This window comes from Puma concolor, chromosome E4 (genome assembly GCF_028749965.1).
Source record: "Puma concolor isolate L17-30 chromosome E4, mPumCon1.1.hap2, whole genome shotgun sequence".
Taxonomy (NCBI): Eukaryota; Metazoa; Chordata; class Mammalia; order Carnivora; family Felidae; genus Puma; species Puma concolor.
The window spans coordinates 68,792,032-68,810,564 of record NC_141683.1 but is presented as its reverse complement, the minus strand read 5'-3'; the positions used below and the strand labels follow the sequence as shown (position 1 = coordinate 68,810,564).

The 18,533-nt window shown below is 47.0% G+C and overlaps 1 protein-coding gene across 1 annotated transcript in view; it reads left to right on the top strand.

Moving 5' to 3' along the window:
• Positions 1 to 18,533, top strand: part of DNAH14 (dynein axonemal heavy chain 14) — a 334,473-nt gene that overhangs the window by 220,609 nt on the left and 95,331 nt on the right. Inside the window, exons 55-60 of the mRNA XM_086693941.1 lie at positions 8,625 to 8,822; positions 11,251 to 11,412; positions 13,826 to 14,017; positions 15,339 to 15,520; positions 16,059 to 16,167; positions 17,111 to 17,236. Coding sequence (XP_086550067.1) covers positions 8,625 to 8,822; positions 11,251 to 11,412; positions 13,826 to 14,017; positions 15,339 to 15,520; positions 16,059 to 16,167; positions 17,111 to 17,236 — 969 coding nt within the window. The remainder of the gene's footprint in view (positions 1 to 8,624; positions 8,823 to 11,250; positions 11,413 to 13,825; positions 14,018 to 15,338; positions 15,521 to 16,058; positions 16,168 to 17,110; positions 17,237 to 18,533) is intronic.

Genomic DNA, 18,533 nt, shown 5'->3' with positions numbered 1-18,533 from the left:
AGTGCACTTACTGGAAGATTGACTTAGAAACATGAGTCTTCGCACAAAGTTCTACCTCTCACGAAAGCAAGTGGGAGTTAGATTTTTGGACAATCCCCAAGTAACTGGACTAGAGGAAAGCTTTCAGGAGGCTCAGTGAAGTCCAACATATTCGGCCAATGACACGAATCATGTTATTCGTGAACATTTAAGCTACCGTTCATGCCTATTACTTATCTATTTCATACTGTTGTAACTGTTTGCTTAACACCGTTTTTTCCCCAGAAGTGCTAGAGCTTTCTTTAAACAGACGTGTGCAAGACTAATTAAAAGGAGTTAAAATTGGAAAAATTGAAGTAAAAACACGAAGGCCAGTACTTTCTCCGCCAAAACGGTCCCTTTAACTAGCCTTTCTCACCTCATAAATGGCACCCGCGTAGATCTGCTCTGGCCAGAAAGCCAGGAACCCCTCATTCTTGGGGCGTCTCCGTCACACCCCACCCTCGGTCATCAGTATGTCCTGGCGATGCGACTTCTGAGATGTATTCCAAGTCTGCTCTCTTGTACGCATCTCCGCCGTCGCCGCCCTGCCCGGGCCGCTCCCACCTCCCCTGGGCTCCTGCAGCCGCTTGCCTCCCGCAGTCCCTGTCACTCGTCCCTTGATTCCACTTCCTAGTCCTTAGCGCTATCTGATCTGATCTATTTAATTTGTCACTTACTTATTATCTGTCTCCACATTTGGAACAGAAGCTCTAACAGCGACGATTTCCTCTGTCTTATTTCCATTATCAGCACGTTATTTTTTAACTCCCAAATGGTACATAGTCTCCGTTTGCTTCTTTTACCACAAAGTAACTCTTTCTTTCCTAATAACAAGTAAGTTTACCAAAAGTTCTCAATTCTAAAATTCCTGAGATTGCATTCAGAACAATTTTTTAAAACATAACACTCAGCTGGAAGCTTGCCTCCTTAACGATGCTTTCTCACGGCGCTATCATCGTATCAGAGGCCCTGTTAAAATACAAGGTAAAGCCTGGCAAGTCCCTGTTTCCTCTCTGATCCTGTGTCTACTTTTCCCAGTTTAACACCATCAATAGATCTTTGCCCTGGGTCAAGCTAGCACTAGGGTTCACTTGTGTAAAACAGTGATATGGGGGCGCCTGGGTGGCCCAGTCAGTTGAGTGTGCAACTCTTGATTTCAGCTCAGGTCATGATCTCACGGTTGTGGGATTGAGCCCTGCATTGGGCTCTGTGCTGACAGCATGGAACCTGCTTGGGATTCTCTCTCTTCACCCCCCCCGCCCCCCTCCCCCACTCACACTGTCTCTCTCTCTCTCTCTCTCTCTCTCTCAATAAATAAATAAACGTTTTTTTTAATTTTTTAAATTTATTTTTAAGACAGAGAGAGACAGAGCGTGAGTGGGGATGGGGCAGAGAGAGAGGGAGAGACAGAATCCAAAGCAGGCTCCAGGCTCTGAGCTGTCAGCACAGAGCCCGACGCGGGGCTCGAACTCACGAACTGTGAGATCATGACCTGAGCCAAAGTCGGACGCTTAACCGACTGAGCCACCCAGGAGCCCCTAAACATTTTTATTTTTAAAAAATAAAAATAAAAACAAAAAGTCACAGCTGGCATTAAAAAAAAAAAAAAAAAAACAAAAAACAGAAACACGACTGAAAGCTGACCCAGCCTGAGGCTTCAGCAAGAAGAGGCAGCCGGAAGGAGTGTAATGACTTGACAAAGAACATTTAAAACAGATTTAAAAATACACAAGATCTATATTCGTTAATTCAAATGAGCTTAGTTGAATAGGTAAAGTAAAAAACAAATCCTACATGACTTGTTAAAAGTAAGCGTTACTTAGTTCAGCTGGATTGTGTCGCCGAACTACCAGAGCCAGAAAATAAGCTTCTAGAGGCTGCCCTCCCACCTTGGCTCATGGCTCCTGTCTCCAAAACCGGCAACATGGCATCTTTCTGACCCTTCAGCTGTCACACCTCTCCCTCTGTCTCTCCATCTGACCACAGCTAGGAAAGGTTCCCTGTTTTTAAGGACTCATATATTTAGACTGGGTCCAACCAGATTATCCGAAATCATCTCCCCATTTCAAGGTCGTTAATTTTAATCACACTGGCAATGTCTTTTTTGCCATATAAGGTAATCCATTCACAGGTTCTAGGGACATATTTGGGGGTGAGGGCGAGGGTTGCAAGGGTATTATCCTGCCTAACACAGACAGTACAAATATATATTTCTTTTAACTGCTTTCAAAGACGGGTACATAAAACAATAATTATAAAATTGTTAGGCTTATGACATAAATATTTAGTATCTATAATAATAGCACAAAAGAGGAAGGAGCAAATGGAGTTATACTGAAGCAAACTTTCTATGTTTTACTGGAATTAAGTCAGTATTAATCTGGAGTAGATAAAATATCCAGCATAATTCCTAGACAAACCATGAAAAAAAACTCAAAAAATACATTATAAAAAACAACAAATGAATTAAAATAGAACTCTAGAAAATATTGAGTTAACGCTAAAAAAGGTAGTTAAGGAGAAACAAAAGAAAAAGACACAAGACATGTAAAAAACAGCAAAATGGCAGACGTAAATCAAATCATATCAATCATAACACTAAATATAAATCCATGAAATGTTCCAATAAAAAGACAGAGATTGTAGGAAGCATTTGTAAAAGGACAAACTCCAAGCATACGCCATCAACAAGAGTTGCGCTTTAGATTCAAAGACACAGAATGGTTGAACGTGGAAAGATGGAGAAAGATAAGTCATGCCAACAATTCCCACAAGAGAGTTGGAGTGGTGATACTAATATCAGACAAAATACACTTTTCAGGGAAAAAAAAGTGTTCTGAGGGAAAAGAAAGATGCTGTAATGATAAAAGGATCAATCACCAGAAAGATATAACAGTTATAAACACACACACACACACACACACACACAAACGACTAAGCCCAAAATATGTGACGCCAAACAGACAGCAGTGAAGAGAGAGAAATCAGCATTTCAACAGCAATGATTGGAGACTCGATGTCCCCACTCTCAATAACTGGCAGAGCTGCTAGATAAAAATCAGCGAGGACGTAAACACATCAATGATATTGTAAAACAACTTGACCTAGTTGACATATATAGAAGACCCCATCTAGCAGCAGCAAAGTACATGTCCTTCTGAAGCTCGCTGGAACATTCTCCAGCATAGACCACCGCCAGGCTCTAACACAGGCCTCAAAGTTAAAAGGATTGAAGTCATTCGAAGTAGGTCCTCTAACCACAATAGAATTAAAGCAGAAATCAGTAACAGAAAGAAACTTGACATATTCACAAGCATGTGAAATTTTAACAACATATCCCTATGAGTCAAAGCAGAAATCACAAGAGATATTAGAAAATACTTTGAGATGGATAAAAACACAAGATACATAGAGCGGTGCTTGGAGGGAGATTTACAGCTATCAATGCCGATATTTTTAAAAAGAAGAAAAATCTCAACCTTCCACATTAGGAAACTACAGGAAGGAAAGAAAACCCAGCGCAAGCAGAAAGGAAGAACCAATAAAGAAGAGAGAAGAAAGTAGAGAACAGAAACATAATAGAGAATATCAATGAAACCAAAGGTTTGCTCTTTGAAAAGATCAACAAAATTGACAAACCAAGAAAAAAAGAGAAAGAAAAGTCCATTATTAAAATTACTGAAACCAGGAATTAAGGAGGGGACGAAACTACCAACATTACAGAAATAAAGGTTCTACGAGAATATTGTGAACACCTGTCTGCCTGCACATCAGATGGCCCAGAGGAAACGGACACTTGCTGGGAAGACACAGATGATTGAACTAAGGATACCAGAAGTCTGAATAGACCTCCACAACGAGATTTAACTGGGAATTTGAAAACTTCCCATGAAGAAAAGCCCAGGGCCAAACAGCTTCCCTGGAAAAATCTGTCCAACATTTAAGAAACAATTAAATGAATCCTTACAAACTCTTCCAGAGAATAGATGAGGGAACAGATCACAACCCACCCACGAGGCCAGTATCGCCCGATACCGAAACCAGACAGACACATCAAGGCAAGAGAACACTACAGACCAAGATCTCTTGTGAATAGAGTTGTAAATTTCCTGAACAAGGTATCCGTGAACCAAATGCAGCAACATGCTAGGTATCCTCCACGGTGGCCAAGTGAGACTTCTCCCAGGAATGCGTGTCTGCATTAATAATATCCAGAAAGCGGTGCTGCGGTGAATCGTATTAATACGACACAGGGCAAAAACCACAGGAGTGTCTGTGCAGAAAATGTGTTTGATAGAATCCAACACCATTTATGATCGTTTTAAACTCTCAGCAAAAAGAAACAGAAGGGAGCTTCACCAACCTATAAAAGGCATCTGTGAAAAACTTGTAGTTAGCCTCATGCTTACTGGTGAAAGAATGTTTTTCCCTCAGACCGGGAACAAAGCAAGGATGTTGTCTCTCACAATTTCTACTCAGCCATACACTGGTGCTTCAGCCAATGCAGTTAGACAAGAAAAAGGGGGGAAAAGGCATCCAGATACTTATAAGAAGTAAAACTGTCTTTATTCACAATCCACATGATCCTGTTTCTAGAAAATCCTAAGGATGAACCAACTGATTAAAAATAGTCCAAGGGACACTTGGTTCAGTTGGTTAAGAGCCTGACTTCATCTCAGGTCATGATCTCACAGTTGGTGAGTTCAAGCCCCACATCGGGCTCTGTGCTGACAGCTCAGAGCCTGGAGCCTGCTTTCAATTATGTGTCTCCCTCTTTCTCTGCCCCTCCCTTCTGCGCACGCTGTCTCACTAATAAAACATTAAAAATTTAAAAAAACAAACATAGTAGGAATTGCTAGCAAGGATACTCTGTTTTTTCGCTGGTGGAAAGGCAAAATGGCACAGTCACTTTGAAAGATAAGTTGGTGGGTGTTTACAAAACTAAACGTAGCCTCACCCCATAGTCTAGCAGTCACGCTCCCAACATATTTGAAAACTTATATCCTCACAAAAACCTTCCCATGCGTGATGATAGTGACTTCATTCTAAACCTGACACAACCGAAACGTCCTTCAATAAGAGATGAAGTGGAGTACAATGGAATATTATCCAAAGACCCAAAGAAATGAAATAATCAAGCCACAGAAAGACATGGGCAAATCATAAAGGCTTGTTGCTGAGTGAAAAAAGTCAGTCTGGAAATCCTACACACCGTGTGATTCCAGCCCTGTGACATTCTGGAAGCAGCAAAACCATAGAAATGACACATGATTGGGGGTCGGCACGGGCTTGCAGAGAGAAGGGAGGGTGAGACACCTGCTGTCGGAGAGGAGCGGCTATTCTGTACGATGCTGTAAGGAGGAATAGGAACGTGCGTGTGTCCAGGCCAAAGAGAGAACCTTGATGTATAAAACTTTCAAAAAGTCATTTAGGCGGTCGGGGGTCCCGGGATGGAGTGCAGAACGTGACAGGACGATCAGACTGTTGCCAAAGGTGCAGCGAGCTCCCCGAAGAGGGTGGGGGGGAAAGGAAGTGACCTGAAGAACTCTGGAAATGAGTGGAGGAAACCGCTCGTGAGCACTGATCTGGAGCTGATGGAGTGGTGTCCGCGGGAGGACGGTTAACTTCCGATGCCACCATATGTGTGTACGTACGTGTCACAGCTGAACAGTTAGGTAAAGGATGGCACGCGGGGCAGCCAGTGTTCTCACTACAGGAGTAGGCAGTTACAGACGAGCCAGCGGAAGAGGCGACAGTGATCCGTGGAGTGACGGATGAGAGGTGAAGACCTCAGTCGAACTCACATTGGATTTAACGTGGATGGTTACATACAGACGTACTTACGGGAAAGTGTGCGTGCACAAGGTTGGCATACAACCACAAGCGTCCTCGTTGTATCAGCCGAGAGAAGCTGGAAACGTGCAGCAGGAACACAGGCACACCCAGCACCCAGGTCTTGGTTTCTGATGCCATCCTTCAATAAAAGGGCCAGGGCTCCTGGGAAAAATGGCTTACTGAGGGCTGGCATGAGAGGCACCGTATGACCATGGAATGTCTTGACTTGTAGGGCCAGAAAGGAAGTGCTTCAAAAGACTCAGTGACAGGAGTACGTCAGAGGGATAAAAGGAGCCAACTTCGAGATCTCCCGGTGGCCGTACCCCAAAACAACAAAACAAAGTAGCATTGGTTATAACTCAAATGATAAATCTCCATGAGTCCATGCATGTAAAAACATGATTGGATAAGTAAACAAGTGGAGTAAAGAGACACATCTCCCATACAGAATTCTAAATAATGTATGCAGATATCTGCCCGCAAGGAGTTGGAGCATAACTACCCCCTCCTTGACTGTGAGCTGCTATCAGTGACTTTCTCCCAAAGGGTGCAGAGTGGAAAGGGGGAAAAGCAGTAACTTCACAGTGGAGAAGCCTGACACACACAACATTATCTAGGTGGCCAAGGTCAGCATCGACGGTGATAAATCGTGTTGGTAAATGGCACTTTATCCCTGTGGTCTTCCCACCCCAAAGCACGTACCCCTTGTGTGGTCACAAGGAAAACACCAAGAAGGTCCCAACCACGACGCCTGACCAGCACTCTTCAAAATTGCCCAGGTCATCAAAACCAAACAAACAAAAACGAAAAGTCTGAAACCGTCATAGGCCAGAGGAACCTACGGAGATTTAACTACTAAATGTGATGTGGTGTCCTTGATAGGACCCTGACCCAGAAGGGGACATTAAGGGAAAACAAAGGAATGCCAAATAATGTATGGATCTAGTTAATAATTATGTATCAGTATTGTTTCACTAGTGGTAACAAATGCATCCTACTAGTTAGATGTTCGTAGGGGAAACTGGATGCCGGGTATATGCCAATTATCTTTTGTATCTTGGCAATTTTATTGTAAATCAAAACCCTCCTAAAAATTTTTTTAAAAACTTATTTTTTTTTCAACGTTTATTTATTTTGGGGACAGAGAGAGACAGAGCATGAACGGGGGAGGGGCAGAGAGAGAGGGAGACACAGAATCAGAAACAGGCTCCAGGCTCTGAGCCATCAGCCCAGAGCCCGACGCGGGGCTCGAACTCACAGACCGCGAGATCGTGACCTGGCTGAAGTCGGACGCTTAACCGACTGCGCCACCCAGGCGCCCCAAAACTTATTTTTTTTTAATGCACAAGAGATTTAACTAGATAATTCACTAGAGAAGATGCATGAATGCTAGTAAGCATGCAAAAAAAATAGTCAACATCATTAATCCTCAGGGAAACACAAATTGAAACCACACTGAGATGTCACCACACATCTACTTGAATGACTGTCGTCAAAAAGATGGTCAGTAGCCAGTGTTGACCAGGATGTGGATAAACTGGACCTCGGATACATTGCTGATGTAAAACAGTTTGAGCATTTCTTCTGAAGTGAACCCAGATTTACCCTTTGACTGAGTGGTTCCATTCCTCCGTATCTATGCAAAAGAAAGTAAAACAAATGTTCTCTCAACGACTTGCACAGAAAGGATCACGGGAGCATTATTATAGCGGCCACAAAACGGAAACTCTCGGAACATCCATCAGTAGATGATGCATAAACAAAACGTGATCTATCCCATCCAACAGGATACTATGTAGCAGTAAAAAGGAGCAAACTACTAACACACAGGAACCACAAACCATCCTGGTGAGTGATGTGCAAAAGGCTTCATGTTTATGATTCAGTTTGTAGGAAACATCCAAACACTGCGAATCTGTAGAGACAGGAGCATGTTAATGGCTGCCTGGGACTGATGCCAGGATGAACACTGTAGACAGGCCTTGGGGTATCTTTCTAAACATGGACTGTGGTAGGGGCGCCTGGAGGGCTCAGTCGGTTAAGCATACGACTCTTGATTTCAGCTTAGGTCATGATCTCATGGTTCATGGGTTCGGGTCCCCGCGTTGGGCTTTGCGCTGACAGCATGGAGCCTGGAGCCTGCTTGGGATTCTCTGTCTTCCTCTCTCCCTGCCTCTCCCCTGCTCATGCTGTGGCTGTCACCTTCTCTCAAAATAAATCAATAAGCTTTTTTTTAAAAAAATGGACTGTGGTAACAGTTGCATAACTCTGTGATTTTACTAAAAATTATCAAATGGTACGTATGAAAGCCGGTGGTCTGTAAATTATACCCCAGTAGAGCTAATACTTTGGTAATAAAGGTAATACTTTGTCATGATTACCAAAGAGCACTTAAGTTTTTACTACTCAGAATAAAGGACCTACTTCAATTCTTACAAATGAGAAAGCAAATATTGGCAATAACATAACGATGATTTTGTAAACCTGTCGATGCCATTTTTCCAGATGGGGTTATCTTTACGGTGAAGGCATCTCATACATTTCAAGAGACCACAAAGAGCAAAGAAGAGAATACTGAATGTGTATGAACACCTTACAGAACTCTGATCAATGCTTTAGCTATGTTTAATGTGTTTCCCAGAAAGGTTATAAAAATAGGTACTTTCACTGTGTGAATTTCTGGTGCACAGACTTGGGAAACAGTGAAAGATTGAAAGATTCCCAGGGCGTCCACAGGAATCTCATGTTGGATTGTTCTTCTTCCAAAGATTGGAGTAGACGGGTGTGGGAAGGAAGCGTGTGCGACCCTGGCGTGTCACCTGATGGAGTGCAAGCTGTCCCCCGTGCCCTCAGCTCACAGTCAGGCCCATGCGGAGTTCAAAGAAGCCCTCAAAAGGGGGGTTATCCAAGCAGGATTAGAAGGGAGCCCCACCGCTTTGATAGTTGCTAACATAAACCTAAAGCAGGTAAGTACCTTTGATCTTTGTTATTTGCTGACGTTTGCTGTGTAAGTGGCTCCCCCGCCCATTTAATATCCGGAAAGAAAATCTGGCCGGCGCCTGCTGTGTTGTTCATGATTCTGCCCTTCCCCAAGCACAGCCCACAGAGGCCCTGGTTGGGAACCCACACTGCATGTAGTTTTTTGCATGAGCCCTACAACAGAAGCATTTTCCGTCTTTATAATGTTCGTTGTAATCAACGAAATATAATTTTCGTTGCGAGTAATTTGTCTGTGTAGCTGAACTTGTTTTCTAGTCTGGGTTTTGGAAAAAAAAAACACAAAGACACAAAACAAAAAACGCTATCATCTGAATCCGCTGTCTACTCTTGGGCACAGCGTCCTGTGCTAATTTTACCGTCGAATTTAGCACTTTCCTTGCAGGAGATGCTTTGTTTACAGATAAGCAAAACAAACAAACAAAAAAATGCTAATCACCCAGCTACTTTTTTAATCTGTTGCTTGGTGTAAACCATGCCTTTCCACGGCCTCCACGGAATTGGGGAATCCCGCTCAGGTTGTAGTTACTTCTTTGTGGCGACATTTAAAGGCAACATTGTTTATGATCTATGATCCAGACTCATACACTTACGAGTGTTGTTTCACTTTCCTCTTGTTTCTTCTCTAATCCTGAGCCTCTGTCCCTAGAGTTTTGTTTTTCCTTCATGTGGTATTTTGAGGGTAAATCCGAGTGAGTGCTATGTTGTATCTGCTGTTCTCCATAGTGTCCAATTTTCTGCCTTAATCATATGTCTTCCCTCTCCCAAACTTACTTATTTTTTTTAAGTTTTGTTTTTGTTTTTGTTTTTTGAGACAGACAGGGTGAGTGGGGGAGGGGCAGAGAGAAAGAGAATCCCAAGCAGGCTCCACGTGGTCAGCACAGAGCCTAAAGTGGGGCTCGAACACATGATCCGTGAGATCATGACCTGAGCCAAAACCAAGAGTCGGTGATCAACCAGCTGAGCCACCCAGGCACCCCTCCCTCTAGATACCCCGCCCTCTTCCTCTGCTTGAGGTTTCTTCCAGGCACTTCTGGATTTCAGAGGATGTCCTGTCTCATGCCAGGGGCCTGCTGTTTAATTTAAGAAATCATTTTTCAGAAAACCACTATCAGGTCAAAGCTGAGATGGACCCATCTTACCCAGGACGTCAAGGTCATTGGATCTCGTCTCCACACTCTCCAGGTTTCTCCTGGCCGCATCATTGCTTTCCATGTGAATCCCCAAAATAGTGTCATGACCCTGTTAAATTAACATTTGTTAAGTGGAGCACAGGGGGATGGTGAGCCACAGTTCTGCAGAAGACGACAAGAGACACTGAAATAGAGAAGTTTCTTACTCACAGGTCCTGCAAGAAGCACACAGCCTGCCTCGAGGGACCGTGTGGGGAGGTCAAGGTGGAGTGCGGGCAGAGAGGCAGGACCCGGGGCGTGTGCCTTCATCGGGGTCTGTGAGTGGAGTGACTCGGGGTTCCCGGGTCGGGGCCAGATCTGTCCGCTCAAATCTAAAGAGCATTGTTTCAGTGTGCCCCCACGGGGGTCCTATTTAAGGGGTACACTGGGTACGGGGACCCCGGGTGGCGGGGAAGACCTGCCAGGAGCTCGTTCCTGCTTGTGACTCTGCCGGCTACCGCGTGAGCGGCTGGCGTACCATCAGGGTCCCCGCAGGCTGCTCGGTGGGACAGAATAGATGCTGAGGCCGCGACACCACAGAGTAGCTAAAACTACCAGTGGGAAATCGGTGTGTCTCATAAGCTGAGTTCCGGGAGCGGCAGGAAATCCGGTAGCCCCGTGTCAGCAATCCTGGCCCTGCTGGCCCCTGCCCGCCAGCTCGCTGCCCTCTCCCACCCCCGCCCCCGCCGGGGCTGAAACACCAGGAGCCTGAGGAGCCTGAGGATGGTAGAAATGCATGTTTTTTAAATACAGCTCGGATTTATTCTTAAAATGAAAATGCTCGTACTTTTCGGTAAGAACTCCTCTCTAGAGTTCCTTTCACTGCCCTTTGTCCCCTGGCCCCTCTCTCGCTGGATCTGGAACCCTGCCGCCGTGTTGCTTGTAGCCCGTGCGTGTGTGGTGGTCTCCATAAGCCGTCTGGAGCCAGGTCCCCGCGCCGCTCGTACCGCCCCCCACCCCCCACCCCTGCCATGAGTCTGGTCCCAGTGGCACGGGCGTTTGCATGCCCTCAGTACCGCACACGTCTCTCTCCTGTTCCAGTGAATGAACGGAGGGACGACGCTTATTTTTACTCAGACAGAAAAGACATTGGATGGGTTTAAGGGAAGTTTAGCTTTCAAAAAAAAAAAAAAATTAACCTGAATTGTCCTTAAATACTTTGGCCGTCTCAGTTTGGTGTGTTAAGAATGGAATCACTCTTGATTGAATATCCGTTTCACCTAAGGAGTCATTTTTGGAAGATTTGGACAGCGTTCTCAACGCGCAGAAAACCCTTGACTTGTTTGAAGATGACGAGCTGGGCTCCATCACGCTACAGATCCGATCCTTTGCTGAGCCGTCTGGTTCTGTTGACGACAGGCAGTCTTTCCTCACACTCTTCCAGAAGGTGCGCTCTTGTGGGTTCGCTTCAGCAAATTACCACTTACATTAAAAGTAGACACGTGTATAATTCTGTACGTGGTTTCCAAGTTGGATAATTGTTTTTAGGTCTTTAAATGAGCCTTGCTTTTTTCTTTTTTTTAATCCTCTCAGGAGGGGATAAATGAGTTTTCAAAGCTATAACTAACGGGTCCACGCAAACCATCCCCACACATAGACACACACACATCACACTCTTAGGGAAAGCCAAGATTAGCAAGGATCTGGGCCTGCCCGGTGATCAGGGGCTAAAGAAAATGGTAACGGTGAGAGGCAATGATGAGAGAATGAGGGGATGCCTGGGGGGCTCAGTCGGCTCAGCGTCTGACTCTGGATCTCAGCGCAGGTCATGATCTCACGGTTCGTGGGTTCGAGCCCTGCATCAGGCTCTGCGCTGACAGCGTGGAGCCTGCTTGGGATCCTCTCTGTCTGCCCTTCCCCTGCTCGTGCTCTCTCTCTTTCTCAAAATAAATAAATAAACATGAAAATTTTTTTCTAAATGAAAAATAAGATAAAAAAGACAAATAAGATCCTGGGAAGGGCAGGATCCAAGAGTCCTTTCGTCCTTTCGTCCCTTTGACAGCCCTGGAAGTGGCACAGGAGGAGTAATCCAGAGAGGGCAGGTGATAGTCAGAAGGAGCTCAGCAGCGGGGTCGGCAAAGGACTGGGTGGGAGGGAGACAGAGTCCAGACCAACGAGCTAAGCTTTCTGTGTCTTAAAGGCGCGATGACTGACCAGCGGCTCAGTGGAGACAGACGTGACCGCCCAGACCAGGTGTTCACAGGGGAAGGACCACAGGCCGACTTGTTTCTGGGATCCGTTTCTGTCTATAATGGAGTCATCCGAAAATTGAACTGGGCCGTCTTCCATTCTCAGTGGACAGTGATCTGGCACAAGGAGAAGATGTAGAAAATTCCAGGAATGGGATCCACAATTAAGAGACAATGTCATATGAATGGATGTTTACATTGAGTTATATTTTTATTTTATTTTTATTTTTTTTGAGAGAGAGCAAGTGTGAACGGAGGAGGGGCAGTGAGAGAGAGAATTCCAAGCATTCTCTGTGCTGTCAGCAAAGAGCCCAACGTGTGCTCAAACTCACAAACCATGAGATCATGACCTGAGCCAAAGTCAAGAGTCAGACTCTTAACCGACTGAGCCAACCAGGTGCCCCGAGTTATATTTTTTAAATGCTATGGCAGAAAGAGCAATTTTTCTGATCCCTGGTGGCACTCCAGTGCCTTGTTACCAAATCGGTGTATATAGATTATGATCAGTAAGAACAGCAAAGAAATTCTCATTTGGAGTGTAGAGAATAGTGCACGCCAGAAGTAAAAAAAAAAACAGACCAAGGATCTCAGTTAGAAATCAGTTGCAATTGCTTATTTAATTACTTACATGTGTATTTCATGCCACAATTCCACTTCCAAAAATGATTTGAAGTGTCTTCCAATAATCATAACAGCAAAGGCATACTTTAAACTGTGAACACTGACTATCCTCAAGTAGGAATTTGGGGATGAGTAAAGCAAAGAGAGGTCATTTCGTTTTTGATTTAAACATTTCTGTGTTGTATGCATTTTGCGCCGAGTGGTTTAATTTGCTTTTCTACGTTTTTGAAAGCCGAAAAGGCAGAGAAAGAATCTTCCGCACATCACTCTTCCAGCCTTAGCACGCTTCTGGGGCACATAGGTTCCTTCACACGCAAGCACACCATCGCTTTGTACACACGGGACTGTGCGCTGAACGCTGATTGACCGCAGCTGCTTTCGGTAACGTGGGCTCCTCTAAAGTGACACCCGGAAACGAGGGAGACTCTGTGCGCACGCCGGCCTGGCAAGAAGCCAGGAAAAGCAGCCGCGCCGCAAGGCCTTCTGGAGGGAAGAGGCAGGGAGATTTCACGGAAACTAGCGCTTTGCCAAAGACCTACAGGAGCGTGGGGGCTCCGATCCTTCTGCTGTGGGAGTTGAGGGATGCCCCCCTGTCTGTTCTCTCTGTGCCTTTCAGCGTTCCATCATCTGCCCACTTGTCCCCTTGACTTTCTGAGCGTCCCGAATGCCCGCACCCCAGAGAAAGAGGGCAGCAGACGCCACCCCCCCCCCCCCCACCGCGCCGCATCTGACCTAAGGTCCCTGTGGAGCAGAACTTGAGCGCCACACCCCCCAGGGTCCGACTTGTACAAGGGGCGCTCCGGGCCCCCCCGCCTCCAGCACCACCCGGCTGCTTCCCCCACAAGAGCTGCCTGCTCTGGGAGGCCCTCGGTCTCCTCTCCGCCCATTGGGTAGAGAACGGAAACGAGTTCCAAATGGAACTTCCATCGCGGTGTTTTTTCCAAAGCAGTGGCTTCCACGTTAACGACTTGTGTTTTCATTAACTTGCAGAGAATACATAAAAATCTTCACGTCTTTGTGACCGTGAGTCCCACAGGACCCAGCTTCCGCCAGCAGTGCCGACTGCGCCCTTCCGTGGTCACCGCCTGCACGGTGGACTGGTACGGGGAGTGGCCAGAGGATGCCCTCCTCGCTGTGGCCGATTCTTTCCTAAGAGAGAAGGTGGACTTAGGCAGCAGGGAGGTAAGCGCAGCCTCCTTTAAAGACCTGACACGGGGGCGCCTGGGTGGCGCAGTCGGTTGAGCGTCCGACTTCAGCCAGGTCACGATCTCGCGGTCCGGGAGTTCGAGCCCCGCGTCGGGCTCTGGGCTGATGGCTCGGAGCCTGGAGCCTGTTTCCGATTCTGTGTCTCCCTCTCTCTCTGCCCCTCCCCCGTTCATGCTCTGTTTCTCTCTGTCCCAAAAATAAATAAACGTTGAAGAAAAAAAAAAAAAATTTAAAAAAAAAAAAAAAAAAAAAAAAAAAATAAAGACCTGACACGAGGGAAGTTCCAGGCTGTTAACGGCGTCTGGCAGAATTATGTCCGGAATAGCAGTGAATCCTAGGTGGACAAAAATTTGAAGTACGTCAAGCGGTTGTCTTGACTCTGTCAGCTCCCGTGTCTTTTGCCCCCTGGTCCATCCGATTTCAAAGACGCCCAGACTCCTCCCTGCCTGGGTGTCCCCGCTACTGTGCCCCGAGGAGACCAGCAGGTGTCCTTGACCGGGAGAAGATGTGCCAGATGCCGTGGTGAGGTGTGTTCCCCGGAAACGCCTCTGGCTTGTGTGCAGCAAACCACATCCGCTCAGAGTTCGTGAGCCGCAGTAAGGAAGGCTCTTTACCCAGCCTTTGATAACAAAGGAAGCTGTAAAAGCATACACCCCAAAACTCGGTGCGGCACCCAGAAAAGGGCTGGCGGCCTGACTAGCCAAGCGTCCAAGGAGTGAAAGGCTGGGGGGAGAGTCTGTGCAGAGCCGGCTGGGGGGAAGCTGGCCAGGGAACGGCTAGACCCCCGTGGGCTGGGGTGGGCGCCAGCTTGTGTCTCAGACAGAATTCTCCCTGAAACTTACCCCCGGGCGTTCTTTCTCCTCTGGTTTTCCCACCCAGCATATCAGTATATCCTTTGAGGCCTTACATTGTCACAGCTTTACTTCACTCAAGGAGGTGAAATTGAGTCTTGTGCATTTGATAACCCACTTTAGGAAAGGACGATAGGAGATGTTAATCAATCAGTCAGTCAGTCACCGTGAACCTTGGCCATGATGACGGCTCCGTAAACCCTTGGACGGCTGTAGCAGAAATGCGGGTCAGGCCCGGAGGAATGAGTCATTAGTCACTGGCCATGTTGTCGCCCTGTCCGCTCCTGACACCATCCAAACCCCTAAAACTTCTATTTTCTTGGTCCCCTTCACCCAGGCTCTTTATCAACTGCCCCGCACCCCAGAACGATACTCTTTCAAGTTACTCAGCACGTTCAGTTTCCCCTTTCTTGATGCATAAATTCTTGAAAATTATTATTTTGCAGCACTTAAAGGAAAAACTCGCCTCGACGTGTGTCCAAATCCACAAAAGCATAAAAGACTTGAACACAAAATACTTTCAGAAAACCGGACGGCGTAATTACGTCACTCCCAACAGCTACTTGCGATTCATGGATACATTTGCTCACATTTTGAGGTCACGCCAGAAGGAAATGGAAGCAAAGAGGTAAGAGTTTGAGGCCAAATCAGAAACGCGTGTCTTTTTTAAATTGGTGCTTTTAGGGGCACCTGGGGGGCTCAGTCGGTTAAGTGTCTGACTTCGGCTCAGGACATGATCTCACCATTTGTGAGTTCAAGCCCTGCGTCGGGCTCTGTGCTGACAGCTCGGAGCCTGGAGCCTGCTTTGGATTCTGTGTCTCCCTCTCTCTCTGCCCCTCCCCTGTTCGTGCTCTGTTTCCCTCTCTCTCTCTCTCTCTCTCTCTCTCTCTCTCTCTCTCAAAAATAAATAAACGTTTAAAACAAATTATTTAATAAATAAATAAATTGGTGCTTTTATTTGTAAAAGAAAAAGGAGACACAAATACAAAAGAACGAGCCGGAATCTACCTTCCCAAGGGGGAAAGACAAAAGCCCAAGAGGTAAGGCGTTCGGAGGCTGCCGCAGGGAGTCGGCACCTTCACGATGACGGCACGTGGGCACAGAAGGTCCTGCTTCGCTAACGTCTCATCGTGTCTCACACCTTCTGAACCCTCTCTTCCCCGCAGGAGTCGTTTGCACATGGGCCTGTCCAAGATCCTGGAAGCCAGCGCTCTGGTTACAGAAACACAGGAGGAGCTCTTGATTCTTGGCCCTCAGATAGAACAAAAAACAAAGGTGCGTCTGGTGTGAAACCTCTTTTGAATACTTTATAGTTGAGTACGACAGGCTGGGAAGCCGAGCCCTCGCACTTGGCAGAGACGGATCAGAGCCCCACTGTGTTAGCACGTGGCTGCGTGGCCTCTTGGGCTCAACTTTCTTATCGTAAAATGAGCAAAACAATAACAATGATAGCAAAATAGTAACATCGTTGTATTTTCTAATTAAGTGTGATAGCAGGCATATAACTAATGATAAAAGCTCACACAGGAAAATTCTGTCATTCTTAGTTAAATCAACCCAAACTATGCTGTAGTAATTTGCAACCTGCCGGGTGCTCTAAAAATCATGCTTCTCACACTGCCTGGATGGCTCAGTCGGTTAAGTATCTGACTTTTGTGTGTGTGTGTGAGAGAGAGAGCGAGACAGAGTGTAAGTGGAGGAGGGGTAGAGAGAGGGGAGACACAGAATCCAAAGCAGGTTCCAGGCTCTGAGCCGTCAGCACAGAGCCCGACACGGGGCTTGAACTCACGAAGCGTGAGATCATGACCTGAGTCGACGTCGAATGCTTAACTGACTGAGCCCCCCAGGTGACCCTAAGCATCGGACTCGTGATCTCAACTCAGGTCTCGATCTCAGGGTCATGAGTTCAAGGCCCATCATTGGGCTCCATGCTGGGTGTGAAGTCTACTTTAAAAAATAGAAAATAAATAGTAACAATAATAATAATAAATTAAAATACAAATCATACTTACCACTCTTGACGTGCATTGCAAGAGAATGATCTCGGCTCTGTCATCCTCTCTGGTTTCGTCTGTTAACCAAATATATTTAGGCTGATTTTGATACATTTTATAGTAATTAAATGAGCTGTGGATTTTTCTTTAAACGAATTTCTCTTCAAAAAAGAGATGCCGTGTCTCTGAAAATTCATCTTCCAAAGAACTGTGTGTTTCATTAGGAAAAGGAAGCCCTGATGGAAAGACTGTGGAGAGATTCACAAGTAGTTGAGAAAGTTCAGATGCTGGTTCAACAAGATGAAGAAATTATGGCAGAAGAAGTCAGAATTGTGGAAGAATGTGCTCAGGTAAGACTAAAATACAATCCATGACAATCACCTGGAGGTTTGCAAAATTATCCCCCAACCCCAAAATGTGAAGGTGGGTTGACTGCTGTTAAATCTATCGTGCTCAAGTATGGATGCTTTTAATTCTTAGCCCCACAAGGATTTATTGTAGACGGAACTGGGAGCACAGAGACGCAGGATCCCTGTCCCCCAGAAAGCTGCCTCCCCAGGCAGAGACAGAGACAGCCCGGCTCTCGGGGTCACCACAGCGGGAAGTCCCCTGAGCCACCTCACAGACACACATGGCCTGCGAGAGGGGCGCCTGCGGGGACCGAGCCGCCCCGGGCACCCGTTGTCACCAGTTACACGCGTAACCGGTCTTAACCCCGTTTCACCGGCCGAGCCCTCCGAGCCCTCCAGTGGGAGGCCGGCAGGAATCCGCTCGGTGCAGCTGTCGGCCAGCTGCCCCCCCCCGGGGCTGCTCGGGCGCACCCGCTCGGAGGGCATGAAGGGTGAGCCTCTCGCGTCTTCCACGGGCGGCGGTTTCTCCTCCATCAACTCCGTCCGTCCAAAAGCTACACGTAAGCCGGTCCCCGCGATCTGTGTGCAGTGACTTATTTGTAAATGACACGCACGAGCTCCTATCGCTAGCAGACGTCACAGCACAGTCAGCCCCCACGGGCGGGTTCGCGTGAGCAGAGTGGATGCGGACACACACCTCAGACGGTCCCCGAGGGGACTTACAGACGTGATGGCTGGCTCCGCGTCGGGCCCGATTCGATCAGCGTCGTGTTCACGTTAGGCCATGGCTGAGGAGAGTGGGGGCAGCTCATGGCCGGGACAAGCAGGGAGCGGCCGCCCCCTCTCTGCCCCCTCCTGCCCCCTCCTGCCTCCGGGTTCACGTCCCCAAGCCCCCGCTCCTCTCGGGAGCCTTCTAGGACCCTGTTCGTTTTGAGGGCTGGCTTACTTCACACTTGATGGCGTAAGAGCAAATGCCCTTCCTTGTATGCACACAAGCACACGTCCTAAATGGTGGGCCACCCCCTGCCAGCCCTCCCAGTGGTGGGCCTCTCCCCTCCCTCGGGTCGCCAGAGTCCCCCGTGGGCGGCCCGCGGGCCCTGCTGGGCCTGATTTCAGTCTTTAGCTTCCGGCCGAAAGAAAATGGATACAGAAGAGTTCATGTTTTGTTCTGCGGTTCCTGTTTGTGCCCCCATCACAGGGTGTGGCTTCAGGGACAAGTCCAGGTTGTGCGGGGCCTGAAGCTCACACGGCTTTGGGGGCATATTTTTTAGAATCTAAAATTACTAGTTCACAATTA